General features: G+C 40.4%; 1 protein-coding gene across 1 annotated transcript; it reads right to left on the bottom strand.

Annotated features, from left to right (window-relative positions):
• Positions 1-5,282: 5,282 nt before the first annotated feature.
• On the bottom strand, positions 5,283-12,719 carry LOC137945898 (pleiotropic drug resistance protein 1-like). The gene is made up of 23 exons (XM_068791973.1): positions 11,893-12,719; positions 11,625-11,745; positions 11,441-11,529; positions 11,275-11,359; positions 11,011-11,170; positions 10,843-10,919; positions 10,634-10,687; positions 10,404-10,494; positions 10,003-10,304; positions 9,639-9,920; positions 9,212-9,528; positions 8,963-9,123; positions 8,744-8,847; positions 8,497-8,653; positions 8,137-8,411; positions 7,712-8,044; positions 7,332-7,622; positions 7,160-7,243; positions 6,915-7,048; positions 6,592-6,819; positions 6,303-6,474; positions 5,950-6,204; positions 5,283-5,862 (listed from the first exon to the last, which is right to left on the bottom strand). The coding sequence occupies exons 1-23, from the start codon at positions 12,213-12,215 to the stop codon at positions 5,605-5,607; spliced, it is 4,353 nt and encodes a 1,450-aa protein (XP_068648074.1). The 5' UTR covers positions 12,216-12,719; the 3' UTR covers positions 5,283-5,604.
• Between the last annotated feature and the right edge of the window lie 1,060 nt (positions 12,720-13,779).

Below are 13,779 nucleotides of genomic sequence, written 5' to 3'. Positions count from 1 at the left end.
ATTCTGTCCGAAGAGCAAGAAAAACTCCCGAGGAGAAAGCAACTGAACAAAATGAAGGGGTTTCTCCTATCTATTGGGTTTTCTGAAAGGAGGGTCGAATATGTATTTAAATACGTGGCTATGTTGCTGGGAGGGTTAACTCCATGGAGTTGCCTTGACAGTCAGATTTTGGAGGTTCAGTTAATTTTTGAATGATCATATACGAAAGGAGCTCGGAAACTACAGGGTTGGGATTTGCTCTTAAAGTAACAAGTGTCATTCTAGCATCCATGAACCAGGAAACGTGTTAAGCTTTACTTCAATTGCCAGTTGCCCTTCAAGAGACATTATAATTTCTTGAACTCAAATCACCAAAAGTAATGGAAAAGCCTATTACGGCCATGGAAAAATTAGCAGAAAACTGGAAAGGTCTCAATCACCCTTTTTCTTATTTTGACTGAAAGAATCAGCCCCAATGCTAATATATGAATCATCTTATATGAAACCTCGAGTGAGTACAAAATAATAACAAAGCAAAGGCATCAGAATGGATGATCTTCTCAGGCATATATGGAAAATTTTCCTTGGATTAAAAAAGAAAAATGGAAGAACGAAACTGTAGTTTTCTTCCCTGATTTTCTTCCATTCCCTGCTCGAACAGATTCCAGGGCAGAGAGACAAATCCCCGTTTGTTCTTGGCAATGGTGGCAGACGATTAGTTGGATAGAAGCTCAACTTACCTTGTTAGAGGGGAGGCACTTGGGATGCTCGACGTACCCGTCTTGTAGTGACAGAATAAGCATAGATACGTAATTGCACTAGATACTGATTGAAGCTTCATTGATGTCAGTTTCTGGTCAATTTCGGAGACGCTTACAACACTGACAAAAGGAAGCCGTCTAGGTTAATTGAACTGTAAACTTACTACAGCCGTTCATCGTACACGTAAAACCCTCATGGGCAGGTAGCATCGCCTGTCAGCGTCGAAATGGCCACAAAGAATCGGGACTGATCACGGCACCGCCTTCCAAGAGCAGCAGATGTTACTGGGACTCCACGTCATGCTTCAGACTAGTAGCTATTAAGGTAAAGATGAGGTCAAAATTGGGAGACACTTAAGAATCAAAATTTTCATTTTCAAGGATATCTGTCAGCCCATGATGCGACGGAGTGACGAGGACGACTGTCTGTGGAACAAAAGTCTCCCGCACATCGGAAAATAGAACACAGCGTGGAAATTGGGAATCTGTTGATGAACAAAGAACGAACACGACAAAATTTAACATAAATACTTATATACAATTATACCCTCAACCTTATATTGTTCATCTCATTATATTCTTTCACTATTTCATTTGAATATTATAAAATTAAGTTATTTTTAAAATTTATTTATTTTATATATTTAATTAAATTAAAAAACTTTATTTTTTAAAAAAATTATTATTATTTTTAAAAATTGGAATTTATCTTAGTTTATTAATTGAATAGTTAAATAAAATTATCTTATAAAAATTAAATCAATCAAAGTATTTTTATATAATAATAAATTCATGATTTTAATATTATATTTGATTTCTAATTTAAGAGTGAGAGTTTAAATATTAAAAAAGTAACAATTTGATTAATTATTTGGTTATTATAAAATTAAGTATTTAATTAATTAATTTTTAATATATTTAATTTAATTATATAATAAAATTATATTTATTAATTTAAAAAAAAGTTAAATTTTATTTTAGTTAGGTCAAATAAAACTATGTAAAATAAAAGTTGAATATATTAAAGTAATTTAATATAATAAAATCCTTATTTCTAATATTATATTTAATTACTATTTTAAGAGTAAGAATTTAGATATTGTAAAAGTAGTAATTCGATTAATTAACATTTGGATATTATAAAAGGAAGGAATTTTTTAAAATTATTTTATATTTATTTATTTAATTAATTAAGTCATCTTAGATATTAAAAATTTAAAATTTGGCATTTGGATATTATAAAAGTAAAATTTGTTTTAGTATTTTATTTTTATATATTGAATTAATTAAATAAAGAATTTAATTTTATATTATTTATTAATTCAAACAAGTTAAAATCTATCTAATTTATTAATAAAAAAAATATATATATATATATATATATATCTTATAAAATTTAAATCTATTAAAGTATTTAATTAATAAATTTCTTATCTACACTATATTTTTTATTATACATTAATACAAAAAATTATTTTCCACTATATTTTACATTGCACACAGTAACGTTTAATCTTTTCTTTGCCTGCACGAGAAGACAACAGGGGACTCACTCAAAGCGATTTTTCTAAGCAAACCCCAAGTTATCTCTCTCCAATGTCTATGGAATCAACTGCCTTCCTTGATTGGCCGGAAAGTTGTGGATTTTTTCCCCTCCTTTCATTTAAGCCTAGTTCTCATTCAAGTACCCTCCCGTTTCCGATGAATGGTTTCCCACTGGCTTGTGGCATTTTCCTTATTCTTATTATTTGATGATGGTGGTTGTATTAATAACTAGGACGAGATTAACGTAAGATTTTGTTTTTATTACAAGTTGAGTTTTTTGTAATTTTGATTTGTTGAACTGAGACATAGTGTAACCAAGATACAGACACTTTCGAACAATATTTTTCGACTTATTATTCTTCTCCGTTTAGGAGACAATTTATAATGCATTACATGCTGATTTTAGAATCAATTTAGATCTTAAAATCAAGGAATAAAATCACAAGATCAAGGAAACAATCTGTTTCCTATAATCACACCATAATAAACTTTTTCATTTTGATTTAACGGAAGATTTCCTCTTTTGAAAGGAGACTTAGATAGTTCACGCCAACACTCCCCCTCAAGTTGGTGCGTACAGATATCGGATGCCCAACTTGCCAAGCGAGTTTTATAAGTTCTTATTGCATACTATGCTTGGTCTGAGACAAAAATATACCATATATCCACTCTTCTTGAGTGCTCCATCGGGTGTGATCAGCGGAAGTCTATTTGTACGATCTGATTCGGATGTTCAGTTCGGTCTGTTTCGGTAATTCGGTTCGATCAAGTCTGATTCGAGTCAAATCTAGTCTCATTGTCTTCTTCGTCGAGAGCACTTCTGAACCGTGCTCTCACGGCGAACCAAAGATTAATTCGAGATAGTCTTCGGTGATGGGTGACGACTAAGCATCTTCGGTGATGGGTGACGACAAAGCGTCTTCAGTGACGAGGTTACGACAGAGCGTGTTTGGTAATGACGACATAGCGTCTTCGGTAATGTGGTGACGACAAAGCATCTTAGGTGATGGGTGACGACAAAGCGTCTTCAGTGATGACAGAGCGTCTTTGGTGACGACAGAGTGTCTTCAATGATGACGGAGCGTCTTCGGTGACGACAGAGCATCTTCGGTGACGACAGAGCGTCTTCGGTGATGATAAAGCGTCTTCGGTGACGACAGAGCGTCTTTGGTGATAACATAGCGTCTTCGGTGACAAGAGAGCGTCTTCAATTTTGTGGTCTTGGGTCCTCTTTTCGAACACTCCCCCTCAAGCTCAGGGCGAATGAATATGCCCAACTTGTTGCAAATAAACTTTATTTTTTTTCCCTGGTCCGGTCCGTTTCTGGTTCGATTTTGGACCGCTTCGACTCCGGTTCAGTCGGATCCAGTCGGGTCGAGATGTGGTCCGGTTTGGGTTTTCGGAGCTTCCGCTAGTCTTCTGTGACGGCGATTCTATTCACAGCGACGACGATTCTCTTCCTCTTCGCCGGGCTGGTGATGCGCCGGAAAACCAAGCGGTGATTCGTCGGTGGTCGTCTTTGGTCTTCGGTCTTCGGTGATCGTCTTTGGTCGTCGGTCGTCGGCAATGTCCTTTTGGCTACGGGATGGCCGGAATACGGAGTTGCAGAAAAACAGAGTTTTGCAATTCCACGACGAATTTTTTTGGGCTTCCTCCTTCGGCGACTACGTGATCGGCCACACTTAGGTAGTTCCGGTACTGCGTCGCGGGAAGTCGTCCGTCAGCTTGCATCTGCACCTTCTCCTCGTCGATTCCCTGCTTTGGAATCGGGTCCGCAGCAGGAAGCACGACGCAGGGATAAAGAATGGAATTTTCTCCCTGCGTCGTCCCCGAAAGATCACAATATCTCGATCAAATCTCTAGGTTATTAACCAGACACAGTGAAACTGAGACACAGACACTTTCGAACAATATTTTCCGACTTATTATTCTTTCTCAGGTTAGGAGAAAATTTATAGTGTATTACATACTGATTTTAGGATCAATTTAGATCCTACAATCAAGGAATAAAATCACAGGATTAAGGAAACAATCCGTTTAATGCAATCACTCTGTAATAAACTTTTTCGTTTTGATTTTTATGGAAGATTTCCTCAAAGCTTTTTACCTATTTTGTGCATCGCAGTTTTGCTTCGGAAATCAACTCTTTGTTTTTCTTTTTTCGTTTCTGATGCTGTTGTGCGAGGATCCAATACCTGATCCTTGTTTGGATTTTCTTATTTTTTCCTTTGAACGTGTGGCACTAGTGAGGGTCCCGACGAGAAATTTGACTTGTATGTTGAGATTTAGGGGCTTGCAAGTGTGTTTCACAAACTTGGAGAAGGAAGCAATCTGATTTAATACGTTTCTTTCAGAAAGTTGTATATGGTGAGTGCTAGCGTCAGCCCCCCGTTGCAGGCTGGCCAACATGCGTCCTCAGTTGGGATACGAAGCAAAGCAGGTAGTTCAGTCCTCTTACTTCTGTGATTTTCTTATTCAGTTTCTGTTTTCCTCTGTATATTTCTGGTAAAATATGATCTGCAGGAGAATCTGATACTCTCATAATGCGCGCCCTTTTCTCTTGCAAATCAGTTGGACTTTTACTGTTCGTTGGGTGAGTGTAGCTCAGGGTTGAGAATTGGTATACCCACTGCTCGTCATATCAACAGTGTCTAAGAATGAACTTGGCAAGTAGTGTTTGTAACCTTCAGCATTGTTGCAACTGTTGTCCCTTTTTTATTTGTTTTAATGACTGATAGGAATTTGTCACTTTTTGGTTAATCTAGTTTCCATTGTTCTGTTGTCAGACTTGTCATCTATATGAATTTGAGTATTGAGCAGTGAAGAAGCCCCATTCATGGAAGATGAGGGTAGCAGAGATGGGAATGTTGATGTGGATGTATTTTTGCTTTTGAGAGAAATGAGTGGGAATTTCATTTATAGAGAAGACGATTGGAAAAGACCTCATTCAAAGTGGAGAATGTGAAATAAATTACAACCAGCAACAAAGAAACCACAACTCTAAAAATAATATAATCAATTAGAGCACTGCAAGGAAATTAGGTCGAACTTAAATCGATTTTCAGATGATTCTGCCACGATTTGAGACATCTGCAGATCTGTTTAATTACATTGTAGAAAGAGTTGGAACCGCTCAAACATAGTTTATATATATATAAGCAAGCACAGATCATTAAACAAGAATTTATGATCACGAATTGGGATCTTCATAGGAATGAATATTAAAGGAGAAGCAAGTCTCTCTACGAACTTTTCAGCTTCTATATCCTGCTGCTGATGGGTAACCAAGGAGGCAGAATCAGCATTGGGAGCTACTGATTTACCTTTTCTGGAAGTTGAAGGCCTTTATTGAGAAGGCAAATATGAATGCAAAGAGCACAGCAAAGGCAACGATCACAACCGAAACCACGCCCAAGAAGTCATGCTTGAACCCAAAATAGCTCCTGATAAACTCATCAACTCGTTGGCCCGATTCGAGCAGCTGATCCGAGTCCCCAAACTGGGAGGCGACCAGTCCATACAAGGTCCAAGCGACGGGACATGCCCAGTAATACCATTTCCACCATCCGGGAATCCTCTGCAGTTGGTACAAGATCAGAGGTGAAATGTACTCTTTGCAAAAGGAAAATTAACCAGATGGAACGACGATGGAAGCATTACTTACAGGTGCAGGGACCAAGAAGCCGGAGAAGAGATTCCATATTGCATAGAATGCAGAGGCCACAACGGCAGCGATATGTTGGTTGGGAGTCACGGCGACCGACATCATCCCGTAGAAGGTGAAGTATAAGAGGGTGAAATACATGAAGAAAATATACCAGAAGAATTTAGCAGGCGTCCAATTGAATCCAATCATGGCGTACACAATGAGCCCATATATGATAGATTGGAGAAAGACGTATGGAATCTCAATGGCGACCTGCAATTAGAATGCGGTTTAGCAAGGTCAGAAGATCAAAACCGTGCAGAAAAACCAGTAGACGATATTGGCGAAGCCTTCAAGCAAGTAATTGTAACCTGTCCAAATGCGTATGGCAAAGCAGAGTACATTCCTGCTGCTCTCTCTCTGTAGAAGACGGTTCTCTCCACAGCTACCACTGGCTGCACGGAGGAGGAATTTTGTACACCCAGGAACAGAACGGCAGCGTACATGGATCCCATGGCGTTAAACAGATCCTGTTGCTTATTCCTGTTATGGGTCCATCGGCGGCATTAATGAACTTGGCTAGATTGAAGTTAACGATGAGAATAAAAAAAAAAAAAAAAAATTTGACTCAGAATAAAATGGAAGCTTGAAGGGGCATACGTTTTAGATCCGAGATCCCAAAATATGGAGCCAAACATGAGCGCTATAAACGTTGTGAACATCAGTCTCACTGCAGAATATGACGGATTTCTCCAGTAAGACCAATGCTGCTTCCACAGACAAGCTAGGCATTGGGTGAAGAAGGGCTGAGAGTATTGAGTGGAGAAGTGGAGGTCTTGTGTACCAGGTGGAGGTTTGCTAAGCTCTTGAATCAAAGCTTTGTTCCGCCTGTAAACCAACATGATAGACCAGTCAGGGCTCGCCGTAGCGAACAAACATTTGGCTTTCATCGTCTTGGAGAGTTTAATTTCCTATCAACTCACCTGTACAATTCTGAGTTCCTGTATGATTCAGTAAAATTAACGCCGAGAGCCTCCTCTTGTGCTGCCGTAGTCACTTCCAGCATCCAGGTTGCAGGGTTGTACCCATCTTTTATCTTTGGAACCCCATTAATCCCCTTAAAAATGAAACATCAATTTCATCAGTATCCAACAGAAATTAGATTTCCAAAGCAGGTCTTTAAGATATAAATCTAGATTCAGGTTTCAGTAGCAAGCCTTGCTCTCACCTCAAAGTAGCTGATTAGATGACAAGAATGACGACCCAGTGGACCGACAAATGTCTCTTCTCCTCCTCGCTTCATCAAAAAGAGCTGCAACACCCCAGGAGTACAAATAAATCAAAACTAGAAGATGAACAGATCAATAGATGAAAAGAAAAATCTTATTTTGCTTGCTCACCTCATCAAAAGCATCAAATATGTCAATGCTGGGCTGGTGAATTGTGCATACCACTGTTCGTCCAGTGTCCACAGTGTTTCTCACGGTTCTCATCACAATAGCAGCAGCTCTGGCGTCTAATCCTGAAGTGGGTTCATCCATGAAAATTATGGACGGATTAGCCACAAGCTCAACTGCTATAGTCAATCTCTTCCTTTGCTCAGTTGAGAGGCCATCAATGCCAGGCAGTCCAACCAGAGCATCCCTCAAAGGTGTCAACTCAACAAGCTCCATGACCTCTTCGATAAACATCTACACACCACCACCCGACAGCATATTATCAGAGATTCATCTGGCTTTCAAAACTGACACCAAATTATAAAAACACAGAAGTGACCAACCTTTCTCGTTGCACGATCCACCTCGGTTGGTAAACGAAGCCAAGCAGAGTAGACAAGGGACTCATAAACGGTGACATAAGGAGAGTGGATGTCATTCTGTTCGCAGTAGCCGGATATACGAGCAAATGTTTCTTGCTTTTTGGGGTATCCTGATATGGTTATGGAGCCCTCTATGTACCCGCCTGTTTTCCTTCCAGCTAACACATCCATAAGAGTAGTCTTACCGGCTCCGCTGACACCCATGAGCGCCGTAAGAACACCTGGTCTGAAAGCTCCACTTATCCCTTTCAAGAGATCTAACCTGTTTTCCTCAATCCCCTGCTCCTTCATTTCCTGCAAATTGAAAAAACATAAAATCTCAAAACTTTTTTTAACTCTAGGGCAAGGATTCCCGTCATCTGTTTGAAATTTGGGGGATTACGTGCCTGTGGCATGTCCACGGAGTATTTAATATTGTCGAAAGTAATTGATAGGGGTGCGAATGGGAGAACCATGCCCCTCTTTCTGTTGGGGTCATCTTCATTAACTCCCTCGGATCGTGCAGAAGCAGACCCCTCGGATCTGGTACTCCTCCTACTACTCTCGCGATGACTAGCAGAGCTCTTTCTTCTGGACGAAGCCTCGAGGATTTCTCCTGTTCTGTTCGCATGTTGCTCACTCAAGCTTTCTTCTGAGATAACTGCCTGAGGTTTCCCAAATGCTGTAACCAATTTGAACCTACTGTTAGAGTTATGGTTCGGGTATTGATCGGACGAATGCTTCCGTGAAACAGAGAGTATACTTACGATCAAGGTAAGCGAGAGCCAAGGTAAAACAGCCGTTGAAAAAGAATACATAGGCAATCGAAGCAACCACAGCGATCCAGTACCAGTATGCATGAGGAAAGATTCCACGGGATTTCAGCACTTCCACTCCCAAAGGTTCCGTTGCTCCAGGACGAATCTGCAAAGGTCGGACGAGCAGATATGTAAAGATATATCAGAAACTTCTCCAATTAATGAAGAGCTCCCGTACCAGTCTCAAGATTCTTACGTGTTTCCAACTATTTCCAAGGAACTCATTCACTGATATTCCATTCTGCCCATACGTCAACGGGGAGGCCCAGTAACCCCACTTCCACCATATTTTCACATCCACTGTATTTTCACCGGGTCAGAGAAAAATGGGGCTCAAAATCCGGTACATGAGATTAAACATTGTGGAGAGCATGAATCGAATACGCTGACATCGTGTTCATCTAATTTATTTTACCTCGTGATAGTACGAATCCACCGAGAGTAAGAAGTGCAACCAAGGCAAATGATCCAAAGGTATTTGCTATAATCATGTTCCTACCCAGAGAAGCCATGAATCTAAACAGCCCAGAAGCTACCTGATTAATCACTAGGAATAACAGATACTGTCTAAACAACCTGCAATATACAGAGTCTGTGCTGAGAAATGGCAGAAAGGGATCTGAAATGGAGTTATAACTATGGAAATCTCCTTCTCTGGAGTTACCTCACTGCACTTGGATCGAACCCAATAACATAGTAAGTCATAAACACCCAAACAGCGACTTCAACGAACGATATGGGAATTTTCAGGATCCAAGTGGGTAAGGAGTAAGCCCACGCAGGATAGAAGAGGAGGTCTCGTTGCTTGTAGAAAACCGGAAGCTTGGCAATGGTCATAGCGAGCTCCGAGAACCCGTTAAACATAATCATGACAAGACTGAAAAACAGAGCTCCCATGAAGATTCCTCCATCCGCCACTGTGCGTCGGTGCATCTCGGTGCGGAAGCACATAGTCATTGTGATCAAACCAACAATTGTGAGCTGAAGTCAGAAAGAAAATTGCATTTTTAGATTTTTAAGTTTGAAGTAACTCTATATAATTTGAAATTCAGAAAATCGTGTCAGGTGAAGAATCTTATATTGCTCCTCACCTGGCACATTTTGAAGATGTAGACAAATGAGTTCCTTTTCATGAGCAGATACTCTCTTGACACGCAGGCTTTAAGTAGTTCTTTCTTGCTGACACCGTATTTGGATGTTGTCAGTGCAGCTGGATGGCTTTTGGTTTTATCAAATGGGGTGGTGAGTTCTTCTCCTAATTGTCGGCCAATGTGGAAAGACTGGAATGCGTCTGCGAATTCTTTTACAGGAACGAATCCGTATGGTTCTTCTTTGCGTAACCAGTACTGCTGCTGATCCTTCCTTGATGTCACCTACTCGGTCAAAACACCAGAGAGATCAATATAAATGGGGAGGGAAAACAACGACGAAAAATCCAGAAAAAAAGCAACCCACCTCTTGCAGGAAGTCCGCCACTCCCTTTCGATCAGGGCATTTGAAACCCATTGATTCAAAGAACTCGAGCACATTTTCTCGGGGACCCTGATACACTATCTGTCCGTCCGAGAGAAGGATTATGTCATCGAAGAGGTCATAAGTCTCTGGAGCCGGTTGGAGCAGCGAAATAACAGCAGTTCCATTCAGAATGTGAATAGATTGCCGCAGGGAATTCACAATTTGAAAGGTGGTGGAGCTGTCCAGGCCCGTAGAGATCTCGTCCATGAACAATGCCCTCGCGGGTCCAACGAGCATCTCCCCTGCGCAAGTTGGGATTTCAAATGAATTACTCCAAAAATGAATCATTGGCCGCCAATGGGGAAGAGATAAAACTAGCCGGTTTTAGTTGTTATCTCGACCTGTTGTCACTCGCTTCCGTTGTCCTCCAGAGATTCCTCTCAACATTTCATCTCCCACCATGGTGTCCGCACAGACTTCTAGTCCCAAAATCTGCAGAATGGAGTCAGAAAAGGATTTTGAAACCATTCGATCGTCTGAAGTTTTGCTAAACAGATAATGACAATTATCTTCTCCTCTGTTCTTATAAATGGTCTTTCTATAGACAGAGTTCTGGGTGGAAATCACCTACCTTAAGAAAGTAATCTGTTATAACACTGGTCTCCTGCCCTTCTAAAGCGGCTGCCTGCACAGAGACCAAAAAAATAATGATCAAACTCTAGCTTTTATCACGTCTAGCAACCCTTCGCTGAAGAACATTATCGAGAAACAAAACTTATTGTATCATAATAAGGCAAATTAAAATAAGAAAATCTGTTAACAACTGAGATTATAGCCAACCTTCATATAGACATCAATATCAGGATCTGGCTTGATATTAGCCTCTTTTTCTCTTCTAGAAAGCTCTACTAGCATATCTGCATAATTATGAGCAGGCAGGAGTTTTATAAAAGCCCAAGGATTTTTCCTGGGAAAAATTGCAACATAGCAGAGATATCTGAAGCTCACCATAAGCAGCTCCAACTCCCTGACATCTTGCAGAGAAAGCTAAGGTTTCTCTCACTGTCATCTCTCCGATATGGAGATCATGCTGACTAATATAAGCAGATGTCCTCTGAGGTACAAACTCGTCCATTTCATGGCCGTTGTAAGTCACTCTCCCGGAAACCTGAAGTATATCAATAGATTCTTCATTCATTCCTTAAAGATGAAATGTTTGATTAACAGAAGAGAGAGAGAGAGAGAGAGAGAGAGTATGGAAGATTTTGTTGCCTTGAGATCTTTGCTGAGCTTTCCGGCCAAAGCTAGTAACAAACTAGTCTTCCCGGAGCCCGGAGGGCCTAAAAGCAGAGTCATTCTGGAAAAATACACGATACGAAATAAATCGACCAGATATCACATAAATATTGTAATTTTCGTTAATTGGGTCTTCTTTTACCTGCAAGGTTTGATGATTCCACTAACATCATGAAGTATCGTCAGAGGTTTCTTTCGGCTTGGAAGAATACGAAGATTGTTCAAAAATTCCTGCAAAAATGGAGTAAATAAATAAGTAAGAATCAACTGAAGCGACTGAAATTCGTTTTTTCTTTGCAACGACATGAATTATGCAGGTTAAGTACCTCAACAATGTTAGCAGTAAAATTAAATATTGTAGGCAAAGCTCTGCCACCGACATAGGCCTCTGCTTCTATGTTCAAATGCTCATATCGGACTTCAATTGTGGGAATATCGATTCCAACTCTAGTGAAAGCAGGAAAAAAAGATTCAGTAGCTGAGAGAAAAAAATCAAACAATGATAAAAAAATCTGAGAGGCACGAAATCTTGAATTAATGATGTCAAAATCTAAAGAAACAAAATAGAAAGAAGTGATTATGAGTAGCTCTTACTGATCAATTCGATTCTTCAGTTTCATCAGGAACTTCTCGTTGTCCTCTTCAGCGACCCGAACCAATCTATCAAGCAAGACCTTCTTCTCTTGAAATCCGAGGCTGTTTATGTCAACCTCCGTGAGCTCACCCGCAGTTCCGGCCAATATACCTTTCCGTAGACGATTATACGTGGGGAGCTTTTCAAGAGCAGCCCATCTAAGAGCCTCTTCATCATCTTCCTCACGGGAAGATCTTGAGAAGACTTCCACTGCACTGTTCCTCCATATGGAGGAACTGTTCCGACGTAAACTACTGATCCTGTAGAGATCAGCGTTCTCCATTTGGTTCTTTCAAGTCTCCAAGAACAGAGGAACCACCACTCAGATGCTCAGACGTTAGGCCATGCAGAGCTAAGTGGAAGCCATTGCTGAAAATATTTCTAAAATTCTGACAGCTATGACTCAAGTCCGGTAACGCTGCTTGAATAGGAGACGGTACAGCCCAAGACTTCCACACCAAATCGACCCCAGGAAAGATTTCCAAGTTCAGTTTCAGAAAACTTTGGAACCCGAGAGGAGAGACTCTCAAAAGAAAAACCGGGTAATCCAACTCTTCCCGTCTATATCTCCAGCAGCGCGCTTTCTCACAGGTACAGCAACCCTCCCCCCTCTGTCATCGACGGCAGCAGGAAAACAAACAAACCCAATTTTGTCAAGCTCGGAGTCGTCTTAGATGATCTAATTACTCTTCTTCTTTCAATAGTAAATGAATGTCAGCCCTTTTTGTATCGAAATTGGAAGCTAAACCGGCCACCAGCTTGTGATATATTATCAGTTTCTATTCGATTTGGTGAAGTATGAAACTCACTTGCACAGTTTTTTTATCTTTTTCCTATTTCATCTTGAGCAGGTTGAAGAAGCTGGTAACGATTAAACGAACCACCTGCTGCACAATGCCAAACTCTCAAGCTAGACGCCAATTCCCCCACCAAAAATGGCCGGACATGATTCACACTAGGAGTGCAGGACTTACATTCGAATCAGAACAAATGGTAGTACTTGCTGTGATAGTTTAGCTCGAGCTATGGGCCTAGGCACGTTACTAGAAGCCAGAAAGTGGTGGTGCTGATGCCATGATTGAGTGTTCTTTTTTTTTTTTTTTCGAGTGCTACAGAATTTTAAAGAAAAAAAAACAACTTTGAGGACTTCTTCGTGTTTTCCATCAACCACAATGAACCAATAGGGTCTTATTCCGTCTGCCGTTCCGTATGGAGTAGCCGGTGGCTTTGTCTGGAATGTCAGCCTAGCCAAATAGGACTTTCCAGGAGGTCACCATCTTAGTATTACTTTCGTCCAAACTCACTTAACTTCAGAGTTCTGAGTATACAATCCAAAAAACCGGTTTGTTAGATGCGGAAAGCATAACACTTAACAAAGTGTACAAATCCACTCTGACACCCACCGTTCCAGGGTTCGGGACCGCTGCACTTCGGGATTCGAACGCGGAACATGGTATCCAGCTTTGATACCATGTCAAACGCCTAGCCAAATAGGATTTCCCAGGAAGTTACCCATCCTAGTACTACTTTTGTCAAACTCGCTTAACTTCAAAGTTTTGAGTCAGACACCTAGCTAATACAACAAAAAAAACCGGTCTATGAAGCACAATACTTAACAGAGTGGACGGAATCACTCTGACATGGACAAGGAGTAGTTTTTCTTTTAAAAGGATTATCATCTAGTTAACTTCACAGTTGGTAACAATGGAGTTGTCAGTCAGTATTTAGATTATTGAAGAAGAAAAAAGAAAGATTAGAGTCGCTTTCAAAGTGGTTCTCACTCAGCCAATGTGCTTAACCTGCTCGGTCAGAAATGGAAGGTTGCAAATATTTTATATGTACGATCG

The sequence above is a fragment of the Aristolochia californica genome, unplaced genomic scaffold, assembly GCF_029961685.1.
Source record: "Aristolochia californica isolate CCGP_79_NKW_82.1479 unplaced genomic scaffold, dmAriCali1.0.hap1 SCAF_12, whole genome shotgun sequence".
Classification (NCBI taxonomy): Eukaryota; Viridiplantae; Streptophyta; class Magnoliopsida; order Piperales; family Aristolochiaceae; genus Aristolochia; species Aristolochia californica.
The sequence above is the reverse complement of the archived record's forward strand: the minus strand, read 5'-3'. Positions and strand labels throughout refer to the sequence as shown.